The sequence below is a fragment of the Panthera leo genome, chromosome B4, assembly GCF_018350215.1.
Source record: "Panthera leo isolate Ple1 chromosome B4, P.leo_Ple1_pat1.1, whole genome shotgun sequence".
NCBI lineage: Eukaryota > Metazoa > Chordata > Mammalia > Carnivora > Felidae > Panthera > Panthera leo.
The window spans coordinates 65,764,782-65,788,106 of record NC_056685.1 but is presented as its reverse complement, the minus strand read 5'-3'; the positions used below and the strand labels follow the sequence as shown (position 1 = coordinate 65,788,106).

The following is a 23,325-nucleotide window of genomic DNA, read 5'->3' as shown; positions in this document are numbered from 1 at the left end:
TCAAATAATAAATAAACATTAAAAAAATTAATACATATATATATATATACACACACACACATATATATAATTCAGCTCTACTAGTTCAAGACTAACAAAGGTAGGATTGGTGGATGGTAGACAAGGAAAACTGGTAGTAGTACAATGAGCCACTAGCATCCAGGTTAGAATTAGAGAGTATGTTAGACACAATAAATTATAAAATATTACAAAACTGAATTTATTTACAAGCAATATGAAACCATGATATCTGAACAAACTTTTTAAAACGGAAAACAGAAGTATTTTATTCTTAGAAATAGATTTACTTAAAAATCAGTTTTAAATGACATAAACCCACAATATAATTTTACAGAACAGTTATCTAACAAAATATAAAACTTAAAAGCATCTATATACAACATATATTTATAAATTTCTTTAAAGATTAAGTTTTCCAGTCAAAATTTTTTTAAAATTCCCAAAGTGTATCATGTTTGACTAACAATTTGCTTCCAAATAAAAGTCTCTTCAGAGAAACTAAGTAATAATTTTCAAACAACTATGCTCCTGCCTTTGGTAGCTGGAATTATCTAATTGAAACAAAGGTCTTTATTTCAGTGTAACTATGGCTAAGACTCCAATCTTGAGGGTTTTTTGGTTTGTTTTTTCCCTCCAGAAAATGGAAGGTAATATGGCAGATGGAAGATTATGTGCCTCTGGGATAGCCAAATTAGTGGGGGCCTCACAATGCTGACTTACAAAATCAGGGAGTATAACTACACTCCTCAGGTTTATTTTTCTTTCTGAAATGCTATGAATTCGAGGGTAGAATCCATGTCTTCTCCCTTCCCCCCATCAGTTGATAGCAGTTAACGTGGATTCTGGAGTCACCCTGCCTAGATGTGAATCCCTGCTCAGCCAGTTATTTTGCAATCTTGGGAAAAATATTTAATCTCCCTACACTCAGTTTCTTCATGTATAGACTGGAGATATTAAAAACAGTACTGATCTCACAGGGTTGTTATGAGGCATAAATAATGTGGGTAAAGCACTTATAACACTGGCCAATACAATGAAATAGAGGAGTTTCCAAATTTTTCACCATCATCCTTCACTGATATGGGAAAAGATCTTGTCTATGCCATATGAAGTAAAAAATGTCATACAGGAAGATATGTTAGATTAAATCACTTAATACAGGATTACAAAACACAAAAATGATTGTTTTTTACATTTACTTTAGCTTCACAGAATTTAGAAAATATCCTGAACATAATAAATAAACATGGATAACTATAAATTACTTTGCAGTTCAAAACTTAAAACTATAAGAAAAGTAAATTCAGACTATTAAGAAAGTTTAATTACTAGAACACTCAGAAATTTAGTACAATATCACCACCTAGTGGATACTGCATTTAAAAACATTTTATAGATAGTGCTTGCCCTATTTATCATTAAGAGGAACATCCTTTTCAAATAGAAGCACATTCTCTTCACGAATGTAAAGGGGATTTAAAAAAATAGAAAACAAATTTAATACTATATTAGCAGTACTCTTAAACATTACAGATAAAAATACCTCTACTAAATTGTGTATCTCAAATTTATTTCTAAGACAAGGTAACAGAATTAGAAGTACAATTTTTGTTCAGAAATTTAAAATGTATTAGAGACAGCATGCAAGTCACCAGAAATACTTCACCACGACTTATCAGTTCATGAAAAAAAGGTCAGTTGTAACAAACATGAATTTCAAATCACCAGGTTGTGAAGCATCTTAAAAACATTTTACTCTACTTACTATCTCAATCACTTCTGAAGCATTCCTGATAAACAGAAATCTTGCCTCCAACGAGAGGGGAAACTTACTTTTTTCTGGATCCATTCCCCTACAGAGACTAAACAGAAAATGTACATTTTTTTATCAGTTGAAATCTGTTGGCCCTTGATATACACTTCAGGGAATGAAGACTAGTCCAATCCTTCTTCCAAATAATTATTCTTTAATTATGAAAGCCTATCAAGTTGTAGGATCTCTAATTCTCCAAGTTAAACATTGTCTCTAATCTTTTAGCCATTTCTCTTACAACATAACTATCTGTTCATGCTCTTTTAAACAGCTGCTAGCATTTTAAAAAATGACTATTACAATACAAAATCCAATACAAACAATAATATGCCATGAATGTTCTGGTTAATGCACAGTAAAGACAGATGACCAGCTCTCCATATTTTACTTCTCTTAATGAAAAACTTTCACAGTGAGGCAGAGTATCAATTAAAAACTCACAGGTTTGGGAGTAAGGCCAATCAATGTTCTTCAGTGGCGATGCGGACTTTGGGCGACTTGCCTGGTCTGCATGATTTTAGCTTCTCCAGCGGTTAAAGAGAAATCAGTATCTGCCCCATACAAATATGAGGATCAAATGAGACGATATTTATAAATCAGTCCATGTAATGCCCTGAACACTGTAGGTGCTCAATAAATGACAGCAATTGTTAGTTACCATTACTTTTCCTCCCTCTCTTCCTCATTTTGTACATGCCTTCCCACCCCCAACACAGTTCAGCTGAACTGAATCATCAGAAAAGTTTCAGTCAGTGTGCAAAAAATTAATACAATGCTTAATATTTATCTCCTCAGAAAAATATCATATTTCTTTTTGCCTGATGGTGATGTACTGGGCTCAAATTAACATTAAATTCATCAAATGCCCATTTTTTATAAGCAAAATGTAACAGTATTATTAGATTTCTCACTGTGGCAACATTTCTTACTCTAGAAATAATTTTTAAATGTTAAAGAATTTAGTATTGGGTTCATGGATATGTGTTAAAAAATATATAATCTATCTACTTTTATTATAATTTTCTTTCTTCTTTCTTTCTTATAATACAAGTTTTAATATATTGTAAATATTTGTCTAATTGTCAACATTTAAATCATAAAAAAGTACCCTAAATAAAAAATAACATTTATTCCTAAAGTAGTAAAATGCAGCCTAACGAAAATAATACAAATTATTCATAATTGGTTGAAATCTCTTTTCCCTTAAGAGTTTAATAAGCATCAGAAGTTTTACTGCTATTATATTTTAATGGTTGAGAGTTACTTATTTTAAATAAAACAGTAATAATTTTGAAATCACATCCTATTATAACGACATAACATATTTACAAATAGATACATAATATAAGTATTAAACAGTATAGTAAATAAAAAAATTTTTAAATAAGGCAGAAAATTTAGGCAGAAAAAAGTTTAGGACGGTTTTCATTATGAAGCATGTGATTTACTTCCTAAGGTTGGCTTATGGTTATATAGTATATCTTTTCTAGGACATTCACTTCATTCTATACTAAAAACTTCATTCAGTATACACTTCACATTTACTATACATTTATGAACTTTATGGATATACGGTGGAGGCTGAATTAGTTTGAAATTAGGCTAGACACATGACAGGCTAGAATAACTAGAGTTAGGACAAATACTGTTTCCACTTGAAATGAGGTGAAGTGCTTAAAACCACTTGCTTTATTGAATCCAAAGTCACAAATACAGAAATCCTAACTTTCATCTTAAATGCTTTTTCTACAAGCCCATGGTTTCTACGTCATATTTAAATTTCCATTTGAAAAAGCTTTCTCATATTACTTGCCAGATATTTTTCTTGTTTCACTAAAGGAAATTCTAATTGCTTCAAAGATAATAAATGCTCTCTAACCTGATCAATGCGAATTCATTTTTCTATTTCCACATTTTACTTAAATGTTTATCTAAAATAACTGTCCACTATTTAGGTAGTATAATAAAAATAAGGATCTCTTCTCCTCTCCTATCTTCAGATGATTATGAAGAAAAAAAATATCAAGAACAGTGACAGTTAAATTCAAACAAGAAGTATACTACATTAAGCTATTTATCTATTAGAAATAAACTGCATTAAGCTACTTACATTAATGTACTTCATGACAGACTAAGCACATTCCAGAAATAACTTTAAGAAAAGGAAGAGGCCAGACAGCTAACATAATTTGTCTTATGACAAAATGACATTCTATATTTAAACTCAGGAACACTGTACTTCCAAATAATTTAAAAACATAGTTGGACACATTAAAAAGATTTCCAGATATCTAACAAAAGAAAACACAAATAGTGTGTGAGGAAACACACAGCACACTGCTTACTAACACCATATAAAGGGAATACTCTGTATCTATGGAATTTCACGTAAGCTAAAAACAGTTCAAAAAGATTTATTATAAGGCTTAGAAAATTTATGCACTAAATCTTTTTAGGACATTGTTTAAAATAATCCTACTTAAAGACTTTAACAATAATCACAAGGCTCCACAGGCTATCCAGCTCATCAATACTTCTTTTTTTTTTTTTTTTTTTTTTCAATAATTACCTTTTAATCAAGAAATTCAATTTAATTTTTAAAAAATGTCAAAATACATATCCAATAATTCTTGAAAAATCTTCAAAACACAAATGCAACCTAAGATGTTTCTAAAAGCTATGCTCCATAGCACCTTTTAATTCACAGTATTCTTTTCTAAAGTATTAAGTACTGTATTTTATATACTGTATGGAAAACATGGAAGATTACCCTGTTTCCCTCTGAGTGTGGATTTCCTCCAAAAAAATCTCTTAAAATAGCAGGAATTCAACACTTACAAATGAACTGGAACAGTGATTCCCCCAATATGGAGTAGAATGGTTTCCTTATGTTGCCAGACTGGGTTACAGGGGAAGTTTTTTCATCTCAACAATATTCCGAGTCACAAAAGCCTTGCATTAATAGTATCAGATAAGAAAGTTGTTTATTTTGACTTCCTGGAACTCAGATCTCCATTATAAGATAATAATTCATGTTTTCTTATCTAATTATCAAAAAAAAAATGAGTTGTTAAAAACATCTCTCAACAATCACTGTTACAACTAGAGAATCAATATACTAAGTACTGAACAGAACACAAGACTGCCCTATACTTATTACTAAAGACTATACCTGTAATTTTCACCTACACAATTTTATATTTGCAAATGCAGAATATTTTCCAAATCCACCCATTGTTTAAAACCCAGAGAAACCATAATCTAACATTGAAGATAAAGTAATTTGTTCACAGTTATTTAAAAGTTTACAAATGTAAAATGATATTAAAAGATAAATTCTGTTCACAGTTCTAAGTTTGCATGTCAAAGTAAACATGTCCAAGTACTACTTTTCTGTAAAGGAATGACAACCAAGTGAATTCACATGAAACAGTAGACACAGAATTTAAAGACTCATATAAAATTCCTATCTGAACAGTTGCTTCCTAATCTACAAAATAAGACTAGCTCAATGGGTCTCTAAACTTCCTTTCACTTCTATTTTGGATAATGGAATCAAATACCAAATTACCCTTACTTTTGTTATTCTGTAACCTTAGAATCAGCTCTTAGTGAAGACGTAATTTTATTTAAAATATCTCAGCAAAGAAAGAAATTTTTTCCTACAAATTTTATGAGGTTTATCCTAAAATATCCTTTGGTAACTTTAGTGGGTGAAAAGTATCCCACAAAAAGATGTCTACACGGAACCTATAAATTTGCCCTTATTTTTGAAAAAGGGTCATTGTAGATTTAATTAAAGGTCTTGGCATAAGACCATCCTGGATTAAGGTAAACCCTAACCCAATGACATTGTCCTTATAAGAGAGAGAGGACCATGTGAAGACAGAGGCAGAGATTGGAGTGACACAGCTGTAAATCAAAGACTGCAGACAGTCAACAAAAGCTAGAAGCATGGAACAGATTCTCTCCCAGAGCCTCTAGAAAAAATCAACCTGGCCACACCTTAATTTTAGAAATTAGATATTTTTATAGCTACCAAGTTTGTGGTTATCTGTTACAGCAACCAGAAGAAATGAATACACTAATGTATCTCTGAACAAAAATCCCTTTTAAAAGGTATTATCATCAACACAATTTATCTTTGGCCATCATATATTTCATATTAATAATCAGTGAAAGGGGGACACCTGGCTGGCTTAGTGAGTAGAACATGTGACTTGATCTTGGGGTCGTGAGTTTGAGCCCCACATCAGGTATGAAGATTACTTAAATAAATAAATATATTTTTTTTAAAAAAAGAATTAGTCAAAGGGCTTGATCATTTCTAGATTTTTAACAAAAATTAACTTAATTCCAAGATAAACATAGATGAGCCTCTAATTTATAACATTTACTGAGTCTATTTTGCCTTATGATTCAAATTATAATCACTGAAATATTTTAATCAAGAACATTACCTGATCATTTGTCAATATGTTTCAAATACTTGTCTGCTATTGCTTTCTGAAGAGGATTCATAAATAAGTTTCAGTACTACAAAGCTCAGTTTTCTTAAACTTGTACCTGTAAAATGTTTTCAAGCTTTTTGAGTGGTCAGCAGTATCAAAAAGATATCATGAAATAACTGTAAACAATTTCATTTTCCACTATTCAGGCTTATGGAGCAAGTCTTAAACTTTTCTCAGTTCTTTATCAGTTCCTTGGATTTATTATGTATGTTTAAAACACAAAAAATCTGATGTGATCTGTGGATCACCACTGTGCCTAAAACAAAGTCCGTAATTTTTACCTCTTCAATTGTTCATTGTGGAGATAGTCTATATAAGTCTATTTTTAGAACTCAAGATATCTCTGACATTACCACATAAATCTCTGAATGTCCTGACTATCTGGCCACTGAAAAGTCTTGTTCAGGAAGACATAAAAAGTTAGGAAATTAACAACTGCATAGCAGCCTAGTTCACAAACAAGTCTAGATATAGGTGGTAGAGGTATGTTAAGCCTATAAATAACATAAGGTAAAATGAAATAACGAAATTCTAGCAGTTTCTGAGGTACTGTAACAGTAAACAAGCATATGAAAAACATTAAATTCCAGAAAATTGACTTAGATTTCAAGGAGTCAGCTATACTCCAACCAGCAAATATATATACTGGAACTAACAAGTATTTCATAATTTCATATCTTTGAAAAACTCTTTTCCATACATAGAAGGTATAATGTCTATTATCTGCTAGCAAGTATTTATGAGCATAAGTGAATTTCCAAACTAAAAACAGAGAGACTAAGGTGATCATAAAAAACTGAATTCTACGTTTCCAAACTAAGGAAAGAAAAGCTCTAATTTTGCCAGGAGACAATAGGTGAGGAAAGGAAAAAAAGAGAGTAAAAGAGAAAAAGTAGAAGAGTTGAGGAAAATGTAGACAGGCTTCATGACTACTTCGATCGCCAATAACAATTCCACCATTAACAACTACAAAAACACAAAACAGAAACACCAGAAGGATGTACGGCCAAGTCAAAAGGAAAAGCACACTCAAGTTCTTAAAGGACATGGAATAAGCCAAAAGAAACTGAAGAATTTTCCTGAATTCTGAAAATGGTCCTTTAATAGGGGGAAGCCTCTCTTCCTTCTTCTTTTGTAGCTCAGTCTTCCAAGCTTCCGTTAATTTTTGTGCAATGACATTTCCTGCGCAGAAGACAGCCCAGATGATATTAGTTTGACGAAACATGAAGCCACAAAATCCAAGCAAAGCTGAAGTTTTATGATTTCCATAAAGACACATCAAATAGGCAAAAAGAGTAAAAAACATGGATCCTGCTTCTGTATAATAAAGGAAGTTAAAAAAATAGAGTGTGGGAAATACTGCTAATGTTAATGTTGACAAGATTCTCTGGATACTTGAGGCAGCCTAAGAGGAAAAGAAAATACATTTACAATTATTGTCACAATAAAACAAATATGCTATTTCTGCTGGGCTAACAGAGATTTATTAAAAAAACAAAAACTACCTTAATCTTATTTAAATAAAATTATTCAACATTAATCTTATTTCTAGCTTTGCAAAAACACAACATACATTTGTAAGGACGCTTTCTGGTACCTTTTAGTTCTATTTATCAGTTTGGAAGTCATGAAGACAACACGTGTGTATGCCAAAGCCTCTATGTTCTAAAACACTTTGAATGATTCAACAAATAATGAAGGAGTTATTGTGTGAACTAAATTCTATGAGGAACATGTTGATGAACGGGACACAGGGCACACAGTTTCATTTCCCTGAACTAAGTCTTAGCGCTTCTAATAAGCATTCATTTAGCCATCATCCTTAATTTCTTTTAAAGATACTCCCTTCAAAACTTTAGAGACAATGTAAATATGTATATAGCATTTTTACCACTATACCCAATGGTCTTACTGTTTCATGATGAATTTACAGGTTTTTTACTGAAAATAGTGGTCTCAGTCTAAAGTTAAATATCTTTGGCTTTTCTCAAAAGCTATTTCAGATTTTGAAAGTATTCTTATCTCCTGAAATTTTATCTTCCACTTAATCTAAATCACCAAATCAGACCATGCCATTCTCTTGGTTAAAATTAAAAGCTGTATGCCATCACTTACTAGATCAAGTTCAAAATCCTTTCCATGACATATGAAGGCATTCATGACTTCACCCCTACCTACTTGTCTAGCCTCACATCCTTGTACTTTATCATCTTGTGATTCCAAAGAGCAATTCTCTATGATCTTGTTGCTCACCTCCTTTCTACCTTTGCTTATGCTTTTTCTCCTGCCAGGATTCATTCCCCACCCTACAGTACTGTCTAATTCCTCACCCTACAGTACTGTCTATTCATCAGGATTCAGTTCAGATACCATCTTTTCTGGGAAGTCTTACCCAATGCCACCCATATATCTTACTGCCATTCAGGCTACAAAATAAGTGCTCCTCTAATCCTTCTGTGTCCTTATAATGTCTTATACCTATCTCCCTCCCATCATTTACACTATTGAAATCATTTAAGTTAAACCTAATTATTATAATTAATATTTATTGAGTCCTTACTATTCTATCAGGCATTATTCCAAATGCCTTCCCTTTATTAATCTCCTGTACTCCAACAGTCCTCTGATGTAGATTCTATATTTCCATTTAATAGAAGAATACACTAAGGAGTCACTAAAGGTGACCTGCTAAAGGTAACACAACTTGGAAATGGACAGAATTCAAAGCTAGGCAATCCACCTCACAATTCCTCAAAGTCTGTCTTCCCTAAGGAAGATAAAAGTTTGGTAAAGAAAAAAAAAATGCCTTATTTATTTCTGTAGTCTCAGTGCCTAGCACACATAATAAGCACCATAAACATTTACTGAACTCATTTGATTCACAAATATTTATTTTAGGTTTCACAAATCAAAGTATTACAAATCATTCAAGTATTTAAATACAAACTTCTTCTAAAATGGGGGTAGGAGACTTGCTTTATCTTAACAAAATATACATAAAGACTAAGTGTTCAAGATACTTTTCACCAAATCTCATAAAATCGATTTATCAAAATTGTGGATCTGACTACATAGAAACTTACAATAAGTTATTTTGGAAACATACCTTGTGTCTGGGTTGTACCTTGCGGAAAAGCAAATATAGTAAATAGAAGTTGCCTACACTGAAGAGAAGATTAACAAATCTGAGCATTCCAATGGAGCACACAACATGTTCAGACCATCCAAAGATCCAACTGGCAGGTTTGACCACTCCAACTGACAGCAGGTATAAGCCAGGTAATGTAGTAATCATGGGATCCCACTTAAAAAGGAAAGGCCAACAATGAAGCAAAAACAAGATGAAATACTAACAGGACCTACACAAGGAAGTCAAGCTCAAAAACATCTCTACCAATGATCAGATATGTCGAGAAGTTAGTCTGTGACACGGTGGTTAGGTAAGTCCTCAGCAGATAAAATATCTCCTCTAAAGAAAAGTTTTGCTTATATTTTGCCTCTGTACCTGTTCTGTGCGGAGGTATCTGTAACCAGTAAACAACAACAACTTAAAACCAGTTTCCATTTTCCAAGACCTACCCTTCAGAAACCCTGTATTTTAGTGATCAAACTGCAAATTTTCCCATTTTAAAGTGTGGAAACACTGGCTAGAACTCTGATGGTCTTGGAGGGAAAGAAGTGTTTAAAGAGATCAAACCACAGGCTCCATAATGGTAGCTAACATGTACTGAGCCAAGAATTGTGCCAAATCCTCTTTATTTAATCCTGCAACACATCTTATAGTAGATCCTGTTAAAATTGTCATTCTCAGAGAAGTAACCTGAGGCTCAAAAATTTTCCAAGGTCACATAAGTAGTAAATAACCACACAAAAATTACAGACTTTATATTTCTAACCATATTGCTTCCCCAGAAAAGTAAGGGTAATACATCTACTTTATTTTTTATCTTTATATTTACATAGGCCTTTATATTTTCAAACATGATGCCACCTCACTGGGTGCTAGTTTCTCCAGTTAACTGAAGGTTCCTAAAAACACCAAGGATGGAATTAATGTAACTTGTCACTTCTTGGTGGCTGAAGATTCCCCTCATTCCCCCCATTCCCCACAGTATCGCACACCCAAAATATTGGGTGAAGCTCTTAACAGGTGAACTAAAGTGAGGTTTCCTGACATTTCCAAGGGGGCAGGCCGATGCCTCTGATCTAGGGATTGGGGAAGAAAAGCTGGGATAGCTAATACCAGCCACCAAGAGGGAAACAAATGTACCATGCGCCTAGGTTGTACCTTGTGACAAAGCAAATGTATTATTCCATTAGCTAATCTCTCAGAACATTACTTCCTGAGACACAGATCTGCTTATATTCATTCATTAAACAAACATTTCACAGATCTCAGGGACAGGAACAAAAGATTACCCAGTTCCTTTCATAATTCGAAACTGGAAGGGTAGAGCGGAGGGACCAAAGGATAAGGAGGGGGGGGGGGGAAGAGAAAGTAGTGCTGGAGCTGGGTCAGCCCTCTCTGGCCTGCCCTAGGGTGGGGGTAGGTTGGGGACCCCACCTGCGAGAGGGAGAAATGGCCCTCACAGTAGCGCTGCGCCTGCGGCAGGTGGAAGATCTCGTCCATGTAGGGCTCTCGCAGCGCCCGGCTGAAGGCGGAGAAGAGGAGACAGGACACTAAAAAGGTACAGCTCAGAGCAGCCGAGAAGTAGTAACCCTCGAGCTGCGCCATTCCTGCCCCCATAGCCACTGCCCAAGAACCCAGTCCTGGAAAATCTGTTCCGGGTTCTCGAGCCTGCAAAGTCGAGCTTGAAACTCGGGCTCGAAATGGGCGCGCAAGGCGGGACTGGCCGGACAGGACTGAGCACAGCCGGAAAGCAAAGGATGCTGGGAGAGCCCGGACCCTGATCTTCCGGAGGGATCCGGTCACTGTTTCCGGAGTGACGAGTTTAGGTAACGGACCGGGCTGTTGCCCTGTCAATCACGTTGCGCGGGTCGCACTGGAGTGGTCAGAGCCACCGGGAGGGGCGGATCCCGGAGTCTACAGGCGCTGTAGCTGCGCGGCTAGATGGCTTTGAAGCGAAAGCCGCAGTTGTTTATCCCTGTAGTTGCATTTGGCTTTTTTCCTGCTCGTTCTCATCTCTTACCAGGAGGTGGCATCGCTTCCCCACGTTTGCAATCCCCAAGCCCTGACATTTTGCACCTTTCCCCCTAATTATTTTTCTTTCATGTGATCTGAATTGAAACCTGTGATTCCAAGATATTTGGTTTCATCAATTTTGGAGTGTAGGAGAGGAACTTTGGTTATGGAAGCTAAGATTACGACTTCCAGATTAAAACTTGAATGTCTGAAGAGGATTTTCACTGCTGAATTGCAGTACTCTGTAGGAGCTGGGGAAAGAAATTTTTAGGATTTGGGGTGTTTTAGATAAGAAAGGATTCTCTGTGTCTGCAAGTTTGTTCTCGTTCTTATCTCTGCTGCAGTATTTTATTTTTACTACTAAATAATAAGCATGAACATATTAATTGGTGGCACTGTGTATCAGTAATATTTGTAGTCCCCCAAATGGCTTTCACATACTAAGCACTTAAATTGGTAAACTGTTTACAGGTTGTGTAGATTTCGCACATTTCTGGTATTAGGAGTTAGGGGCAGGAAGTGAAAGAGAATATTTGAAGAATGCTGACGATAAATTATGTCTTGTAATTTTGCCTTGAACATAGTTGGCATGTTTTGAAGGATGCCCTCTTGGGTACTCTCAGTCAGATTGTGTTTGGTGGGAATACATTAGAAAAGTGTCAGGATTTGTTTAGTGTTACAAACCTCAAGGTTCTCAGTTCATTTTTCTTTGAGTCCAAGCTAATTCACACTGTCCCAATTTAGACAAATTAAACTACATCCCTATTCAGTCTCTGCTATTTCTTCATTAATAAAAGGGCACAAGGTGAATAGGAGTGGGATGGAAACATATTTAAGCCACTGGAATCAAATCATGTCAGGATTCTGTTTTGATGTGATGCTTAGCTTTGTTTTCTCTATTATCTCCCATTTTATTACTGGGTCAATAGTGTGCTTACCTATTTAAAATCATGTCCAGATGATTCAGTCTTCAAAAAGTAGATAATAGTCTACAGGTAATGGCCCCAGATCCCATGATTTACTCAAAGGTGACATATATACTATAGGGGAGGAAAAGTATCTGTTTCCTCTACCCTTCTAAGTTCTCAACTGGGAGCTCTGTAACAAAAGACAGAAAAATGAGGAGAAAGCATACAAGTATATTTAATATCAATTTTATGTGACATAGGGGCCTTCGTATGGAAGTGAAAACTTGAAGAGATAGTTCAATCTGAGCATTTTTATGCTAGGTTTGATGAAGAGTGGAGTGTAGTGAAAGGGTATGATAAGACAAAAAGTATGAGGTAAGTATAGTAAACTGGAAGAAACTTAGCAAGGCTTGTTCATTCAGATTCCTCTATGTTCCTTCAGTTTCAAAAATAAGAATGCTTCTTTCCTCTGCGTGTAGGAAGGTCACCTCTCACATAAAGGTTTTATGATCTGCTTCAGGAGGTCAGAAAGTCCTCTCTAGGTTTTATGATCTGCTTCATTGGAAGACCAGAAAATCCTTCCTGCACATGCCATTTCTCAAATTTCTTTGGCTTGAAATATTCAATATAACAAGTTATCATATTTGGGGCTAACATGTCTTAAACCTCCCTCCCCATCAATACCCTGCAGTCTATTGACTTATCCCTGAAATAGTGGGAAATTTTTCAAGGTAGTAGAGTAAGGCCAGAGATTTATGCTACAAATTTCTTTCTATAAAAATTGCCATCAAGAGCTTACATTATACATCCTGTCCCTACAGATATCACACACATCCCTTTAAGGTTACGTGAATGTTTCAAGGAAATATGGGGCTTTAGAACTGCTAGGGATCTTCTTTAATAATCTAATTGATTTCATTTCTCAAAAGCAGCTGCAGTTAAAATAAGTGCTTTACCTGAAATCACATAGGAAATTAGTGACAGAGGCAAAGGTAGAAATTAGGATATCAGCTCAAGAGTAATAAAATAACCCCATTTTGTTATTGTTTAAAACAATCTTAAATTTATACTGAAATGAATGTTTGTTAGTCCCAGTAACCTTACATCTACGTTCTACTCCTTTATGTTTTAATCTACCAAATTGAAAATACAGGTGTCATTTTTTTTAGATGTCCACATTGCAGAGTAATTGTATTAAAATCTGCTGGAGAGCCTTGTAAAAAATTAGATTCCAGGGTATCATCTCAAACCACTGAATAATAATTTTCAGATTTGGAAACCATCAGTGAAAAACACGAATGCTAAGAAATCCTATTGGTTCAATAGTGGTGTTCACAGAATACTCTACTAGTTTGTTGGTGAATTATTTTTACTATTTACAAATTGGTGAAGGTTTGTCATATATCCACTTTGGGATTACCACATCTCCAGTAACCTATAAATGCTTTTCCAAAGTCTGCCACTAAATCAAGACCTAATAAAATAGCTACCTGTGGGGATTTTAATGAAGTAAGCTATATTTTATTAGGCGTATCTTTTAAAACTGGATCATGATTCATATTCACTTTGCATTCTCTGTTCAGGATTTCAACCCCAATTTCCCACAGATGTTTATTTTGTGGAAAAGAGTCAACACTAGGATAAGTAATTCCATCATCATTGAACATTAGTTAAATTCTCTATTTTGTGCTATTTGAATTATGATATAAAAAGTTAGGCAAGAAAAATAAGCAATTTCTGTTGGAGTTCTAAGGATAGGTAGTGTTCACAAGAAGTAAATATTTATGGGGTGCCTGAGTGGCTCAGTCAGGTAAGCATACGACTTTGACTTAGATCATAATCTCGATCTCACATCTCTGCTTTTGAATTCAAGCCCTGCTCGTGAATTTAAGCCCCACGTGGGGTTCTGTGCTGACAGTATAGAGCCTACTTTCGGATTCTCTATTTCCCTCACTCTCTGCCCCTCCCCCACTGGGGCATGCACTCTCTCTCTTTCAAAAACAAACAAACATGAAAAAAAGAAATATTTGTTGATTTAAGCCATCAAGATTTTGCCTTTATTAATGCCCTGAAACTTAGCCCATCCTGATCAATTCTGACATTCCTAATTTGATGAACTCATGTAACATTGTGTATATGAATTCTGTGGAACATAAATTTCCAAACAGTGAGTTTCCCTAAAGACTGTAATTCTAAGAGAAATTTGTCTAAGTACCCTCTTACTTTGAAGTGATAGACCAAGTACCATTCTTCCTCTTATTGAATGCTTTTCACTTGCTACTGAACCAAAACACTGATCACTTGATACTGATAGTCATGAGATGGCTTACTCAGTTCTAGGTGACAGTTCTAACTACAGCAGGGTACTATATCTTGGGCAAAATCATACATGATGACATTCAAAAAGCAAGTCTAGGGGCGCCTGAGTGGCTTGGTCGGTTGAGTGTCTGACTTTGGCTCAGGTCATGATCTCACAGTCCGTGAGTTTGAGCCCCGCGTCGGGCTCTGTGCTGACAGCTCAGAGCCTGGAGCCTGTTTCAGATTCTGTGTCTCCCTCTCTCTCTGCCCCTCCCCTGTTCATGCTCTGTCTCTCTCTGTCTCAAAAATAAATAAACGTTAAAAAAATTTTTTTAAAAAAAAGCAATTCTAGCCTTCAGCTCAATTTCAACACATTGACGAAAAAACTTTTATAATTAACCAATGAATTAATTAATTAATTAAAAAGAAAACAATGCAACATTTTGATATAAATGTGTTAACCAGTATTTTAGTTCTTAGCTGAAAGTATCTTGAAGGTATGATGTAGGGTGACCAATCTTCTTGGTTTGCTGGATACTTTCCAGTTGTAGCCTTGCAAGTTTCAGGAAATCCTTTGGTTCCAGATAAACAGAGATGGTTGGTCAGCTGGAAAGTTATACCATACAAACCAAAGCAAAACTTCCTACATATCCTGTATAACAATGGTTCTTAAAGTGTGGTCTCTGGACCAGCAGCATTAGCACCACCCAGGAACCTGTTAGAAATGCAAGTTATTAAGCAATGTTTTAGACTTACTGAAACAGAAACTCTGGGGGCAGAGCCAAGAAATCTGTGTTGTAAACATTCATTTAATAATCAATTATGATTCTCCTAAATTCCTAGGTGAACCTGATGCACGTCTAAATTCGAGAACACTGTAGTCCTCTACATTGCCTTTGCTCTTCTGGTCACATGTACTGCTTTGCCACCTGTCTAGGGTCTTTTTTTTGTGTTTTCTCTCTTTTTTTTTTTTTTCCTCCTGGAGTCGAATTTGGCTTATCCAATTCTTCATCTCCAGGCTTTACCCTACTGAAAAACACAAAGTTAATCTCCAAACAACATAGAGATTCCTTCCTCCTCAGCAGGTGGAAAAGAGAATTTAAATACAAGTTAATATTTTTCTATTGTATAAATTCATACTTAAATACATCTAATTTTTCTTTTAAAAAAATCTATGTAAAGAGGAACTGTTCTTTTTGAAAAAGAGTAGCTGAAACTATAGTCCTATAGCTACTGCGTCCAGTTAAATGAGAAGCATTCCAGGGAAAAGAAACTTCACAAAGACCTTTGCCCTTACACTATGTAAAATTTAAGGAAATGATGAATGATTGTTAAATGGATTGAAATATTATATTGATGAAATTGCAGTACCATTAAATCAATCAAAGTAAAAAGTTAAAAGAAAGACACTGACCTAATTTGTAATTTTACATTTTTAATAAACCAGCAGTATGATCTTACTAATTTAAAATGCTCAGAGTTTGGACTCAGATTTATCATACTGCTGTTATTACTAAAGAAACATTCATCCATGTGAATGTGAAATATTTAAGAGACTTTCTATTTACTTATTTCTCTTTTCATTTTAAAGGCAGAGCTAGAAGAAGACGAAACACCCTTACACTGATCATTTGGTGCCCTGCACCAATTGAAAGTTTGGCATACATTCAAAATATTGTTCTTGAGTTATTTGTATGATATTAATTTAGTGAGTACAGAGATAACCTGAATTTTCATTAATGAAATTTAAATGCAGAAACCCTCATTTGGATTTTATTTTCACTGGGCAAAGCAGAGACGTTGTAGGAGTAGTTCCTATTCTCTGGTCCCTGTTTTTGGTCTTGTTTAGTCTTGTATTACTTTTCTGAATGAGACAACAAACCATATTAAAAGATTTACAATTATTTAATACAATGAAATGAAATAGTACCTTGTTTATTACTGTCTCAAAGTTTTAATTTTTATAACAGCCAAGTTTTGATGACTGATGATACGTTTGTGCAAAAATAGTTAAAATAGATCTCTGTATTAAAGAAGTGGTTTTTCAAAAACTTATTTCCACTAGAGGGTGCTGACAACTTCAGCAAAATCAGGACCAGTTTGTTCCTTTCCTAATCTGATTTGTTTCCTAAACAAATGTTCTAGCCTTGCTTATCAATCAGCACTCAAAATCTGCCTAACAAGACTGCCACCAGGTTGGCTCTTTCTAGTTTTTAAAGCTCATTATTTTCAATATTAATACTGCATTACCATTATTTTTTTGTATTGATGTTCTTTACCATATGTAGTTTGAGAAACACTCCATACCTTGTGATAAATGCAAATTTACCTTAAAAAAGCAAAATTAGAGACTCCTGGGTTGCTCAGTCAGTTGGGCGTCCGACTTTGGCTCAGGTCATGATTTCGTGGTTCATGAGTTCGAGCCCCGGGTTGAGCTCTGTGCTGACAGCTCAGAGCCTGGAGCTTGTTTTGAATTCTGTGTCTTCCTCTCTCTGCCCTCCCCTGCTCACACGCTCTCTCTCTATCAAAAATGAATAAACATCAAAAAACATTTTAAAAAAGCAAAGTTAAAGAGAAAAAAAAACAAAACTCCGTATTATGTCCAAAGGATATATAATGTAACTTATTTTCAAAGTGGCAACCTGAAAAATGTAATGTAATAAATATCCAAGCACAGTGTTTCCATTTGGCCAACGTCATTTAATACAGTGGTCAAGAGTCAATCTAAAGTTTGCACTTTCTTGAGGCACCTGGGTGGCTCAGTTGGTTGAACAGCCGAGTTCAGCTCAGGTCCTGATCTCAGGGATTGTGAGTTCAAGTCCCGCATCAGGCTCTGTGCCTGGAGCCTGCTTCAGATTCTGTGTTGCTCTCTTGCTCTGCTCCTCCTCAGCTCATGCTCTGTCTCTCTCTCAAGAATAAATAAAACATTTAAAAAAATTTAAGTTTGCCCTTTCTTTTATTTTTGAGAACTCAGTGCTCTGTGAATGAAAAGTTATTTACCAAGCTAGCCTAAACAAATGTGGCTTGTGGGTAAATGGCAAATTTTATTTGTTCTCTCATGAATGTGGGTACTCTGAAATTGTAGGGAGAGCCTGGGGATGGTTCTGGTTCTCCATCTTTGCAGCCTCTTTGTCAGATGGTTCCTTGCAGTGAAAGCAAGACCTGACCAAATTCCTCAGAAAATGGGCATGTGCTAGCTCCAATAAGGCAGGGGCAGCCATATAATCTGCTTGTAGGTGGAAGGAGCTCTTTGTCTATGCCATCTAGTAGCTCTCCTGGGCAGGTCTTCTTCATGTGTGTCTTATTCCCAAGCACATGTGGTGACTTTCTTACGGTGTAATCGACAAACCTTGTAACCAGCTCTTCAGGCAGAAATTTTTTTCAGTTTATTTATTTTTGAGAGAGAGAGAGCGAGAGAGATCGTGCCAGCAGGAGAGAAGGAGGGGCAGAGAGAGAGGGACAGAGGATCTGAAGTGAGCTCTGTGCTGATAGAAGAGAGCTACAGGGGCTCAAACTCACAAAACTGTGAGATCATGACCTGAGCCAAGACCCTCAACTGACCGAGCCACCCAGATGCCCCAGAATTTTTTTTTAAGTGGAGAGAAACTGAATTGTTCTTTCTGGACTTCTAATGCCATCAATGCTGTTATCACTTAACTTGAACAGCAATAATACTGGCAGTCGAAAAGCTTTTTTATAAAACTTATGTTAATTACTATAATTTAAAATATCTATGCAGATATATGATCTTTAAAAGAATAAATTAAAAAAATAAACAAATTAGGTTGATTGAGATATGATTTATACAAATAAAATTCACTCTTTTTCAGTGTACAGTTCTGTGCATAATCTTTCACGGGTATAAGTACAAGTCTCCCAGATAGTCTCTTCATGTGCTAATTAGCCAAACTCAAATATTTTAATCAAAGATAATTACTATGCCAAATGGTTGATCAAAATATTTCGATTCAACTTAACCTAGTCACAAACATATTATTTCCCAATCTGATGTAAATATAACAGCTTTCCCAAATATTACATGCTTTCCTTAATGCAGAATGTTCAATCATCATAAATGTGTTTGCATTCCTTGCTTGCACAACTTTGTAATCAGCTTACATTCAATGTCACTGACCTAGGCAAGAAGCCCTGGAAATATAATTTCTGTGGAAGGATATTATTTTTTCAACCTGTTTATTCATAGTTTCGCTATTGACTGGCTTTTTTTTTTTTTTTTTTTTTTTTGACACATCTACCATTAGTATAAGGCCAAGGTTGACAGACATTTTTTTGTAAAGATCCAGAGAGTAACTGTTTTCAGTGTTGTGGCCATATGGTCTCTGCTGCAACACTTAACTCTGCTGTTGTAGTGTGAAAACAGTCATAGGCAGTATGTAAACAGAAAGCATGGCTGTATTCCAATAAAAATGTATTTACAAAAACAAGTAGCAGGCAGGATTTGACTCACTGGTTATAGTTTGCCAAGACCCCCAGTAAACCTAATAGTTTCCAATTTACTTACTAAGATATAAAAAAAAATTATAACAGTGATATAAACAACAAATAATGAGGGCAGCATTCAAAACCATATAGATCCTGTGAATATCAACAGTGTTATTTCAACTAAAATTAGCTATTGTTTATGACCTGGGTTAACATAAACACACATTCTTTCCTCCATTGCAGATAGAACTCTACAAATGTGCTAACTTAGGACATTGAATCTATTGGGAAATAGTTTAAGGCCACCAATAATTCACTGATTTATTAAATCTCCCCCTACACTTCTGCACTAGAGAAGAAGCTTATCCAGAGCACCAAATCTCTGGATATTTCTCATTGAGAAAAGGTGGGCTGTTGCTTCTATGAAAGAGATTCTGGACCCCCTCCTGGCTTGTTGATCTGTAGGAATACTTCTCTTACTGGGGATTCCTTGTTGAAAGGCACAGTAACAGGGGTCAGGAAAATATTAAACCCTATCAGTTCATACTGCCTGGATCATACGTCTCAAAAGGCGAAACAGCATGAAAAATGAGCTCACAAGTGGGGCAGGTTCTGCAGATCAGGAAGATGTGGATGGAATTTTTTAAATACCTGCTAAGTATTATATAGGAGAAGGTTATGTGAAGAGCAGGTTTTCCATAATGATGACACTGGCTTATTTTACAAGGGTTTCAGCAAAAACACTTATATAACTCAAATGGTTGACAAAACACTGTCAGCAGAGGCTTACAGGTCCTTTTAGAGCAATGGTTCGATTTTTGCTCATTCAGTGTTTGAACATAACTATTAGGAATAAAGAGAATTGACTGTGTATCACTTTAAGCAGAAGTATTCAAAGCCACTGCCCAATTATCTTCCTGTATTCTTCCCTCCGCCATGAGAATGTCAAGTCCTAAAAAGGGACTGTTCCTTAAGCCTGAGTTCTGAAATGGGAATGCAACCAAGAGTTGAGTCACAGTAGCCCACCCACAGCTATCTACATGTAATATGATTTAAAAATAAATGTTGTTTGAGGTTGTTATTGCTGTAAAGCTACCTAATATAGTGTGGTTATCTTGCCAAAATTATTTATCGGTGAAAAATTATTTATGTACACACTTGATAATAAGTAACATGTTCTGTGTCTTCCAAGGGGTCAGACAGTAGCTCTCCAAAATTATTGAATGAATGAATAAATGGAAGAAAAATATAAATAAAGAGAGCTAGGAGATATCATAGGATATAATATCACCCATGTTTGGGAAGAATAAAAGTAGTTAAAGTCACTGGGATTCTTTGTTCCTCTCCATTATGCAAGCAGCCATACCTTCTTGAACAGTGCAGGTCACATTCCTGAGACATGATGGGAAATATTAGAGAAAACTAATTTTATTGCATTGGTGCTTGGTAATCAGGGCTGCTTTTGACACTGACACTGGATATTGTCTCTGTTAGTGACCCCTTAAATGACTGCAACTTCATGGTCTACATGTTCCAGTATGATTCCACCCATGGTGAGTTCAATGGCCCAATCAAGGCTGAAACCTGGTAGCTTGTCATTAATGGAAAGCTCATCTCCATCTTCCAGGAGCAATATCCTCCCAACATCAAATGGGATGATGCTGGTGTTTTTGAGTCCCCTGGTGTCCTCACTAACTTGGAGAAGGCTATGGCTCACTTGAAGGGTGGAACTAAAAGGGTCATTATCTCTGCCCCATCTGCTGATTCCCACATGCTTAGGATGGGTATGAACCATGAGATGTTTGACAACTCCCTTGGGATTGTCAGAAATGCCTTCTGTACTACCAAGTGCTTGGCCTTTTCGGCCAAGGTGATCCATGACAGCTTGGCCTGGTGGAGGAACTAATGTACACAGTCTGTGCCAGCACTGGATGGTCCCTCACGGCCCCTCTGGGAAGCTGTGGCATGATGGCCATGAGGCTTCTCCAGATATCATCCTTGCTTCTATTAGCACTGCCAAGATTATGGGCAAATTTATCTCTGATCTGAATAGGAGCACACTGGCATGGCTTTCTGTGTCCCCATCCCCAAATGTCTGTTGTAGATTTGCTCTGCAGTCTTAGAGAAAGCTGTCAAATATGATGATATCAATAAGGTGGTGAAGCAAACATTAGGGGATTATCTGAAAGACATCCTGGGCTATACCAAGGACCAGATTGTCTTTTGCAACTTTAACAGTGACACCCATTCTACCTTTGATGCTGGGGCTGATATTTCCCTCAATGACCACTTTGTCAAGCTTCTTTCTTGATATGACAATCAATTTGGCTACAGCAACAGGATGGTGGACTTTATGGTCCACATGGCCTCCTTGAGCCCCTGGACTACCAGCTCCAGCAAGAAAAAGAGAGGAAGAGAGAAGGCCTCAGCTGCTGGGAAATTCTTGCTCCAACTCATCCCCCAACACACTGAGAATCTCCTGACCTCTGCACAGTTTCATCCCAGACCCCCCTGAAGAAGTGGAGGGGCTTAGGAAGCCCTACCTTGTCACGTACCATCAATAAAGCACACTGTACCCAGTCATAAACAAATAAAGGCTTTGGGGATTACTTGAGGAGATGGGAATAGATTGTGTTCCAGGAAACCAGAAACACCATGAAGCCATTTGCCCAACTGTGAAATGCCTTTTGCCGAAGAATCTGGTACTGATTCAGTCCAGAAAATAGTTTGGTGAAGCTTGAGTGAGTGATGAGTCTTGTGCTTGACATGCTTCCAGTAAATATTTACTAAATAACTGTTGATCATAATGCCATTTTAAATAACATTTCATGAAAAATGTATCCTGCCTTATTAAAATAAGGTAATAAACTAGAACTCAGGGATACCCCATCAAGATTAAAATGTTTCTTTGATTAGCAAATGAGTGATTAAAAAGTCCCATGTTACTATACCAAGGACATAGCAACATAGATTTACTTAGTTCATTTATTTGAAGAATATATTTTAGCTTTAATTATTTATGACAGTTTTAAGTATGCTCACAAATTTATTGCTTTGTTTGGAAAGTGTAATTAAATCTCTACTTTGGGAGATATTGATATTATTAATGTGTAAGGATAAATCTGAAAATGGGAGCACTAATAGCTTAGTCCAAATCACTGTCTTTCTCTTTTAGCAACTTCAAACAGTATGTGTATATGATGAATCACTTATATCCAGAAGAGTTAAACTTGTTGGAAAATCCTCCTCCTTGGAACTTCTACCTTTTTCTCCTTTCTTAGTGTGGCAGGCAGGTAATTTGTCATTTATTTCACACCTGAAATTTTGGAAGAATAGTAAAATGTAGCATAACATCTTTTATTTGTGTCTTAGAAGGTTTTTCTAGGCACTATAGTTGTTCCAAGCCTAAAAGATTTGGTCAGCCCAAACTGGACCAATTACTTTTACTATAAGGAGAACCTATAACTATATTGTGGTCTTTTTTATGTTCTTCTAAGTTTTAGATGACCTGTTAATTAAAATTCTAAAACACTGCAGTATTTGCTTACTAAATCAATGAATTACTGCAAGTACAAAACATAGAATCTAAGCTTTAACCATTTATTTTACTGCTAGAGAAAATCCATTTGTAGAATTTGGTTAAAGAAAAAAAAGCTTCGTGTGAATCTTTGAGAGACTTAGATACATAGTCATTCAATAAAATAGGTGATTAGTATATTAACTATAGAAGATAAAAATATTTGATAAATTTTTGAGAAAACTAACGCACCTGCAAAAATACTCATAAACCAGATTTGTTTATTCCTAACATTAGAGAAAACTTCCTAAAGATGCTCAGGCTTATAGTAAAGAATGATATAATTTAGTTAAATGTCAAAAAAAGAAAAAAAGTGAGGGAGGATGGAGAGCTATTTACAAGAGCAGCATGCGGAAAGGTAAAGATGTATAAAAACGTGAAAGGTTTGAAGAAGTTCTTTCAAATTTGATTTTCAGAAGAAAACTACAGAGAAACACACACACACACACACACACACACACACACACACACAATTTTAAAATAGGCCACTTAAATCCCAATGGCAGCCAGTCATGTGTGTTAATATATCATTTTGTGCAAGGACATCAACATTACTCTAGGTTCCAGGATAAGAGACAGCATACCAGCTCTTTAAGAGTTACTGGTTTTCA

The 23,325-nt window shown here is 35.6% G+C and overlaps 1 protein-coding gene and 1 pseudogene across 2 annotated transcripts; one reads left to right on the top strand and one right to left on the bottom strand.

Moving 5' to 3' along the window:
* Nucleotides 1-341: 341 nt before the first annotated feature.
* LOC122224426 (dol-P-Glc:Glc(2)Man(9)GlcNAc(2)-PP-Dol alpha-1,2-glucosyltransferase) lies at nt 342-11,212 on the bottom strand. 2 transcript variants are annotated; one of them, XM_042946248.1, is made up of 6 exons: nt 10,910-11,212; nt 9,452-9,649; nt 6,295-7,750; nt 4,673-4,878; nt 2,276-2,385; nt 342-1,883 (listed from the first exon to the last, which is right to left on the bottom strand). In XM_042946248.1, the coding sequence occupies exons 1-3, from the start codon at nt 11,090-11,092 to the stop codon at nt 6,695-6,697; spliced, it is 1,437 nt and encodes a 478-aa protein (XP_042802182.1). In that variant the 5' UTR covers nt 11,093-11,212; the 3' UTR covers nt 342-1,883; nt 2,276-2,385; nt 4,673-4,878; nt 6,295-6,694. The 2 variants fall into 2 exon arrangements, with proteins under 2 accessions (XP_042802182.1, XP_042802183.1); XM_042946249.1 differs by having other exon boundaries at nt 4,673-4,786.
* Nucleotides 11,213-11,416: 204 nt separating this feature from the next.
* On the top strand, nt 11,417-21,652 carry LOC122225372 (annotated as a pseudogene).
* The last annotated feature ends 1,673 nt before the right edge of the window (nt 21,653-23,325 follow it).

Bases quoted from the DNA above. Each gene is read 5' to 3' on its own strand.
- LOC122224426 (XM_042946248.1), bottom strand. From the start codon at position 11,092: ATGGGGGCAGGAATGGCGCAGCTCGAGGGTTACTACTTCTCGGCTGCT. The intron at 9,650-10,909 runs GTGGGGTCCCCA...TTCCTTTTTAAG, and splicing joins GCCATTTCTCCCTCTCGCAG to TGGGATCCCATGATTACTAC. The intron at 7,751-9,451 runs GTATGTTTCCAA...TTTTCCTCTTAG, and splicing joins AGGTACAACCCAGACACAAG to GCTGCCTCAAGTATCCAGAG.